At 35.7% G+C, this 8,092-nt stretch overlaps 1 protein-coding gene across 1 annotated transcript; it reads right to left on the minus strand.

Annotated features, from left to right (window-relative positions):
* Window positions 1-793: 793 nt before the first annotated feature.
* LOC134270221 (protocadherin beta-2-like) lies at window positions 794-7,051 on the minus strand. Its single transcript, XM_062752412.1, has 10 exons — window positions 6,941-7,051; window positions 6,595-6,772; window positions 6,158-6,319; window positions 5,831-5,965; window positions 4,653-4,775; window positions 2,867-3,055; window positions 2,535-2,734; window positions 2,154-2,278; window positions 1,819-2,051; window positions 794-1,053 (listed from the first exon to the last, which is right to left on the minus strand). The coding sequence occupies exons 4-10, from the start codon at window positions 5,871-5,873 to the stop codon at window positions 794-796; spliced, it is 1,173 nt and encodes a 390-aa protein (XP_062608396.1). The 5' UTR covers window positions 5,874-5,965; window positions 6,158-6,319; window positions 6,595-6,772; window positions 6,941-7,051.
* Window positions 7,052-8,092: the final 1,041 nt, after the last annotated feature.

An 8,092-nucleotide genomic window follows, 5' to 3' on the forward strand; every position in this document is an offset into this window, starting at 1 on the left:
CACTTTTACCAAAGGAATTAATACCGGTAGTGGAAAAGTCAGACTGAGATCAAAAGTGAGATTGTCTTACACTGTAGTTTTATGGCCCACAGGCCAGATACCCAGTATTTTTCTAATTAACTTCTATCCCGACGCTGCCACCAAAATATATCTTGTTCCCCGGCGTAGGGCTCTCAGGGGATGAATTGTTCTCTTACTCTTTCTGAGTTTATGATCAAGCATTTGTCTGTGTACAGTCAATAACTTTTCACAAACCTGTCTGGGTTTTTCTATTATCGTTGATCAGAAAATATATAAAATGGGCTATATTCTATGACATGGAAACTCTTGGACTTGGCACTGTGTACCTCCAGGTTCCTATTGATAGCGGATACTTTATTCCTTATTCAGATCTACATCCCCAGTACTAAGTATCTCGCTTCAGTCCCCAAGGTCCTTTTGCATGTATTTTTCCCTTTCTTTTATTCGTTATGTTTACCAAAATTTCCCTTACTAAGTATTTTATCTCAGCATCATCTCTGTAGTCGGAAGACGCTGTAACTCTCTATACAGTCTTACTATATTCCCTATAGCCTAGTCTACTTTAAGGGAGAACATGATATTCCATTTTTAGATAACACCTGGGTCTTCTTTGCTTTTTTCAGTTTCCTCATGTCATTACAAAACTATTACGTGTACAAGTACTGTATAAAAATTATTTTCACACTATATACACTTTCATGAGCCTTTTGATTGTTCTGATATGATATACTCCTGGTATGAAATCAGATTAAAAGCAATCTGAAAGCCTATGCTATGGACGTAGACTCGTATTCATAAATCTTAAAGTTACGTACGTTGCGTTTGGTTTGTAAGAACCATTCTTACATGGAAAACTTCCAAACCGAGCGAACAGATATCCGCAGAATAAAACCAGACCCGTCAAAAGAACAATCGCTACCGTCAACCAAGCAACATTTCTAGAATCTTCCAGGAAAGTCACGTGCCGATCCGTGGTGGAGGAAGGCGTAGCAGTGGTGGATTCTGAAGTAACAATGGTCACAGAGGTCGTACCTTTCAAAAGGAGACACAGAAAAACAATTTAAAAGGACACTAACAATTCAATTCCTTAACTGAACAATTGAATTTTTCTTGTTTAATTTGTTCTAAAATAGAATTCTAAATAATATTTATGGAATCTAATTCTGCATGTACCTGCACACATTTAAATACTAGTATTTTTTTTTCATTGTTTTTCTCACTATTAGAATAAGACATTGTAATATGAGTATTATTAATTATAAAGATACGAGAATGCCTGTCACCTGCCTTGAAGTCCCCCCGAGTCCTGTACAGTAGCCGTTATTGTGACAGTTGTTCCGGAGGAAAAGGAAGTCAGGCCATTCTTTACGTAAAAGTCCCCGTTACTTTGTACACCGAAGTACTCATATCCTAAACTTGTCTGGTTTAATGTGTACGACACAGTGCATTAAAAAGCAACAATCATAATTGACAAAGTTTGAAATATCAAATCGGCTCATATTCATAGTAGAAAAATTGTTGAACACAAGCTCCCTTCATGATTTTCTAAACCTTTTTACATTAATTTTCACTCAAAGTTATTTCAGAGAAAAGGAAAATGAGAAAACCCTATCATTCTAAAAATTTAGAAAAGATAACAATGCTTTTTGAATTTCAATTTTTCATAAAAAAAATTATTAAGTATGTGTATATTTTTTTTTATTAAAAGAAAAATAAGTAACGTCAGGTGCCTGTGCAAAGCACCCATGTTTTTCACCCATATGACAGGTCAGTAGGTGCATATGATTAATAACTAACCGAATGATCCCACATCCCCATCAGTGGCTGCTATAGACCCAAGAACTGTTCCAACTCCTGTGTTAGGCTGAGTATAAAAAGTGTAGGTGGAGCTTCCGAAAGTGGGCGTGTTATCGTTGACGTCATTGATGGTAACAACCAATGACGCCGTGTCTGACAGATCTCCGTCTGTTACAGTCACAGTGCACGTGACAGTGGAGGCTGTGCCAGCTCTATCTAAATCGTAGTCATGACTAAAATGATAAAGGTAAAAATCAAATCATTGTAACATTCATTATAACACATTATGGATACGAGACAAAGGCTATACGTAAAATATAAACATATTGTCTTACCTAAAAGATATTACTCCGGTGCTTGCATTTATAAGAAACATTGAACAATCAATTGAGTAAGATAGAGTTTCGCCAGTATCAGGATCAGTGACGTCAAACGAAGGATCTCCCACTGTGGACCTCGCCTACAAAAAGAGCACAGAATGATAATTTTTTGGTTTAACATTCTGGTATGGCAAAAAAAATCTTTTCTTGCAGAAAAAACGACGTTCTACCCTTTCTTGTTAATTAGCATACAATCATGTATTAAGGATCGCCCGATATTCGCATTTATTTGATATTTATAAAACTGAATATTTCAAGACTAATTCAGTCAAAATGTGTAAAAAAAAAGTTTATACAGTATATTAACAAACAGATCGAGTATCCTTTTAAAACTACCGATCCCTCGTTGCCAAAAATAGCATAAGAAGCCTTCCCGAACACAGGAGCCTCGTTTTGGTCAGTGATGACGACACTGAGCGTGCCTGTAGCGGTAGCTTGTCCGTCGGTGGCGGTGATGATAATGACGTAAGTTGTGGCAGTGGTAGACACAGACTCGAAGTTAATGTTTTGTGTGGATGAGGTTGAAACAAGTCCAGCTACACAAAACAAAAATGAAAAATAAGGTATTTAAGGTAAAAAAAAAAAAAAAATTTATTGTTGCAAATACATACATTTTAAATAGATGGACATTTATATGACTCAATTTAGATGTGGATAATAAAACTTACTGGCAGAGTTGAGTGAGAAAAGTGTGGATCCCAGGCTATGGTTGTAAGAAGCCGCGTAGGTGTGGTTGTCAGCCGTGTTCACGTCAGACACGGAGACTTGAAATACGGACATAGAGAGAGCGGAGTTCTCCGGCACAGTGATGGGTGCCGCCAGGGGTAGGTTTGTAATCACGGGGACCGAGTTTATACCTATTAGATACGTAAGTAATATAAAGTATTAAATTAAAGATTTTATTTTTTCCAATTTTAAGAACAAGTTGCTATCGAAACAGAAATTCATCGACACCAATAATTATTTTTTTCAAGTTAAAAGATTTTATCAATATATATGAAGGAAGTTTCAAACACTGAAATGTGTATGGCTCTTATATACTATAGTAAACAAAAATAACAAGCAAATTCAAAGAATTGTGGTCCCCCGCTTTCGGTGTCTTTGTGGGTGAGATGTCATTTTTATGACATATTGTGTCTAATATGAACATCCTATCATATGTCATTTATTTTGAAATTATCACTGAAGTTGACTTAAAAAAAATAGGTAAATCGTGAAGTTCAAGGGGTAAGAAATCATAGCATGCTCAGAAATATCTTGTCACAGGTAATGCACATGTCAATATGAAAGCCATATCTCTTCTCAGTATAAGGAACAAGATGTGTTTGTGGAACACTGATGACCTCGTATGCCAACAAAACGAAGATTTTTCTTAAATGCAAATTAAATACATTATTACCCAAAGAATGGTTTTCTCACAAGAAATACAGTTGTGAAATACAAAATTCCTAGCACCACCTGTTCAAAAAGTTATGGACAAGGATAAATTTTTGAAAGGTAGGTCAAACTCCAAGGGTCTGAGTTGTTGGTATCTTGTCACAAGTAATACATATGTGAAGGCTGAAAACCCTAATCCTAACTGTTCAAAAGTTATGGCAAAGGTCAAAGTTTTTAAAAAGTAAGTCAAACTCCAATGTCAAGGTCAAAGAGTTAAAGTTCTTGGTATCCAATGAAAGGTCTTCTCACAAGGATTACATATCTGAAGTATAAAAGCCCTAGCCCTCACCATTTAAAAGTTATGGTAAAAGTTTTTATAAGTACGGAAATCTCCAAGATCAAGGTCAAAAGGTCAAAGTTTTTGATATCAAATGAAAGGTCTTGCCACAAAGAATACATATGTGAAATATGAATGTCCTAGTATCTACCGTTCAAAAGTTGTAGCCAAGGTCAAAGTTTTTGAAAAGAAGTTCAAACTCCAAGGTCAAAGGGTCAAGGTTCTTGGTATCAAATGAAAGGTCTTTTCACAAGAAGTACGTATGTGAAGTACTAAAGCCCTAACACTTATCGTTCAAAGGTTATGGCCAAGGTTAAATTTTTTTTATAAGTACGGAAATCTCCAAGGCAAAGGTCATAAGGTAAAAGTTGTTGGTATCCAATGAAAGGTCTTGCCACAAAAAATACATGTGTGAAATATGAAATTCATAGCTCCACTAAATCAAAAGTTATAGGCAAGGTTAAAGTTTGGAATTTTTGTGTAAAAGTGGGTCAAATTCCAAGGTCGAGGTCAAAAGGTCAAATTTGGTGGTACCCAATGAAAGGTCTTGTCACAAGGAATACACATGTGAAATATATGAAAGTCATAGATCCACTAAATCAAAAGTTATGGGCAAGGTTAAAGTTTTTGTGACGGATGGACAGACGAACAGAAGAATGAGATTTAATGTTCCCTCGCTTTTGCAAAAGCAGGGGACAATAATAATCAAATGAAAGGCTGATTCTGTAGAAATACCTTACCTGTAATAATCACAGTGAGTGTTCGTGGTCCTACAAGAGTTTTTCCATCACTGACATAGACGTACAAATCATACCCAGGTACTGTATGCTGAGATAAATCCGAGGTAGCCAGAATTTCTCCTGCTGTAGGGAAAAAATTCAAAGAATTGTGGTCCCCCGTTTTGGGTGTTATTTTGGGTGATATGTCATTTTTTATTATGACATTTTGTGTCTAAATATAAACGCCCTATCATAAGTCATCTATTTAGAAATTATCTGTGAACTCCAAGGTCAAGGTCAAAGTTGTTGGTATCCAATAAAAGGTCTTGCTACAAAGAATACATATGTGAAATATGAAAGTCCTTGTACCTATCATTTAAAAGTTATGACCAAAGTAAAAGTTTGGAATTTTTGTGTAAAAGTGGGTCAAACTCCAAGGTCAAGGTCAAAAGGTCAAATTTGGTGGTACCCAAAGAAAGGTCTTGTCACAAGGAAACATATGAAATATGAAAGTCATAGCTCTCATCAAAACAAAATAAAGTTTTTGACCAAGCTACTACTAATGTTTCGCTTTCGCGAAAGCGGGGGACAATAAAATTTGAACAAGCTTAAATAAGAAAAAATCCAATTTAGTCATCAAAAAGTATTTTAACAAGAGATAATCGGGACGTTTGAGGGTCATCGAAGTAAAAAGATACTTATTCATAACAAAATAGGACCAAGCTACTACTTATTTGAGACGACACTTACTAACATAAAAAAAGAGTTAAACAGTTGTTAACAATAATAAAGGATAGAGAAAAGCGTCATACCAAAGCAAACATGATGAATTTTTATTCAGTTAACAGAATTCTGACTGAAATGTGACTGAATGGCAATACTTGGCCGTTCAATCTCCTTTCATAGACCTTTCAGTCACCATTCAGTTGTTTCATCATATGAAGGTTGAAAGTCACTGTAGAGAAATGTACTTTCCAATGCAAAAAAGGGTAGCATTGTAGGAGAGTTCAGGGGGAAAATGTTAAAAAATATAGCAAAATTGTAATGCTTGAATCCAAGAATTTTTATACTAAGTGGTCCTTCAACTCGAAACGCCCAAAGCTGAAATTTCCTAAGAAGAATACCAGTTTTCATATTATAGTTAAAACATATATCATTTGCTGATAACTTTGATTTCATGAAGTTGAAAAGCAACATACAATTATGGATATTGAATGGACAACCCGTGGGGACACACGTCATGTTATAATAAAGTTGGTTTGAATCCGAATCTGTTGACGTCACTGTGTATATTACTGAACCAATGGTGATGGATGTAGCGATAGTTTGCGTGGCTGAAAAATTTGAACAATTGTTAAATGGATAATCACATTACTAGGTGTCATGTTTCTGTCATGAAAACACATTGCTACCAAATGCAAAGATTCTCATGACAGATAAACTATGTACAGAGAGCTTGTTAATATGAAGTTGTTACTTTTTTGATGATATATTGCGATGAAATTTGATTTTGAGTAGCGTCGAACCTTGAAGATTGGTAAATACTGGTGGGTTGTTCTTTGTGACGCAAACAGTAAATGTCCCCTGGGCTGTGTCTTTTGTGTCCGTACAATTTATAGTCAATACGTACTGACGCGCTGTTACGTAGGACAACGATGGTAGGGCCTGAATATAGATCCCGTAACTGTCTGTAAAAATACATTTTCTCCATGTCAGGCGACTCTAAGTAAAATACTTCTGCATGAAAATAAAAAAGAAAAACTGCTTTGACCCTGAATTGACATGGCGAATATTGACATCGTTTTATCAATTAAGAGTAGTTTCTTTGATTCCTCAATAAAATTTCATGAATGAGAAGATACATGTAACTATAAAAACAGTGATCAAGCCTAAATTTTTTTTTACTGGAACATACGTATTTGTTCAGTATTTTAGTGATCAACTTTTCGAATGTTATTCTTACTGGAACCAGACACAATCCTGGAGAAGAAGTTATCTGTGTTGGGATCAGAATTAGCTATACTGAAAGCTATAGTGTCAGTAGGAGACTCGTCTATCACATTAAGGGTATGTTGAAGCTGCTCATCAGCCTGCTCCTATGTAATGACCGCTGTAGCCGGCAAATTAACTATAACAGGTTCCTGTAAATCACAGTTTTGTTTTAATATGTTACCAAGTTATACTGGTGTATTGCTTCTGTTTTTTAACATTGCTCTCGTCTTGAATAATCATTATCTGAGCTATTTACTACAAATTATCTAGTACATGTACTAGAAGACTGTTTGATAAATTAGATTTGCTCATCATACACTGTTGGTGACGGATATTGTTAAGGTCCCTGTGTCTGTTTGTCCGCAGTCGTCAGTTACTGTAAACGTCAGAGGATTATCTCCATATGGCAGTGTTCCCGTATTTTTGACCTCTCCTAAAAAAATGATGTAAACGTCAATTGATGGACAAATGGAAGAATGGACGATTTCGTGAGTTAGATGTACAACAGAAAACTAGAAACTGCGCGATACCCGCGATTGCTGTCTGAAATTTAAATGCTAGTTGTTATCTTATGGTTTTCAAATGACGTTGCCTTACCACTTGTGGTATTAAAGGAGAACGGTGACGTTGCTGTTGTCGTGGCAACAGTTAAGATATCGAAAAGGTCATCATCACGCCATGTCACGGTAAACATCAGAGTGTTGATGGTAGTACTATCCGGAAAAGTGACAGTAGCATTCAGGTTAGAGAGTGATGGTATATTACCTAATGTATAAAAGAAATCATATAATTTTTCCCATTTATGAATTTAGTTTCGCTAAATACAACCTAACTGATTGGAGGACTAAGGGTCGAAAGTCAAGTTCATCAATTCATATTTTGCACAAGTAATTTAGATGATGCCCCAAGTTCTCTTCGTAATGAAATGTATACCAAATTTCTTTATTATACTTTCATGTTAAATATTAAAATCTGATTGGTTTAGACGCAGTTAACAATCCGTTCTATTACCCTCAGCCTTAGCAACAAACGTGACAACGGGTAACAACGGTAATGTCAAATGCGTGCATATCTTGCGCGTACGGTTCACCATAGAAATTCTCAACACGTCAGTTTGAAAGAAACCGAATAAACGACGTCAATAAAGCTTGCGTCCGATGTAGCTTACTTGAAAATAAAAAATGACAGAAGAAACATGCTTGCGAGTGCAGAAATAACGAAAATTTAGGATTTTCTGAGAATCAAACAAATAAATAATAGGTCGGTAAAGCTTTTTCGAAGCTTTCTTATGAATAAAATAGAAGCGGGGAGTTTGAAGCCTTTCTAAATGTGAACGTAAAGACGATCGTCGATTTTTTTTCCGACATCCTAAATCAATAAGACATGCAGTATAATAAAATGAATGGTGCCGTTTTGGAGGGTAACAGTTGAAATTGACAACCCCGGAAAACAATTGTTCTTGGGGGTGT

Source organism: Saccostrea cucullata, unplaced genomic scaffold, assembly GCF_032062105.1.
Source record: "Saccostrea cucullata isolate Sc308-1 unplaced genomic scaffold, CSIRO_AGI_Scuc_v1 ctg49, whole genome shotgun sequence".
In the NCBI taxonomy this organism is placed as follows: domain Eukaryota; kingdom Metazoa; phylum Mollusca; class Bivalvia; order Ostreida; family Ostreidae; genus Saccostrea; species Saccostrea cuccullata.

What these genes read in the sequence shown, in the direction of transcription:
- LOC134270221 (XM_062752412.1), bottom strand. Translation starts at nt 5,873, where the DNA reads ATGACGTGTGTCCCCACGGGTTGTCCATTCAATATCCATAATT. An exon ending in TCCATTCAATATCCATAATT is followed by an intron (nt 4,776 to 5,830) that starts GTATGTTGCTTT and finishes TTTTCCCTACAG; the next exon opens with CAGGAGAAATTCTGGCTACC. An exon ending in ACTCACTGTGATTATTACAG is followed by an intron (nt 3,056 to 4,652) that starts GTAAGGTATTTC and finishes CGTATCTAATAG; the next exon opens with GTATAAACTCGGTCCCCGTG.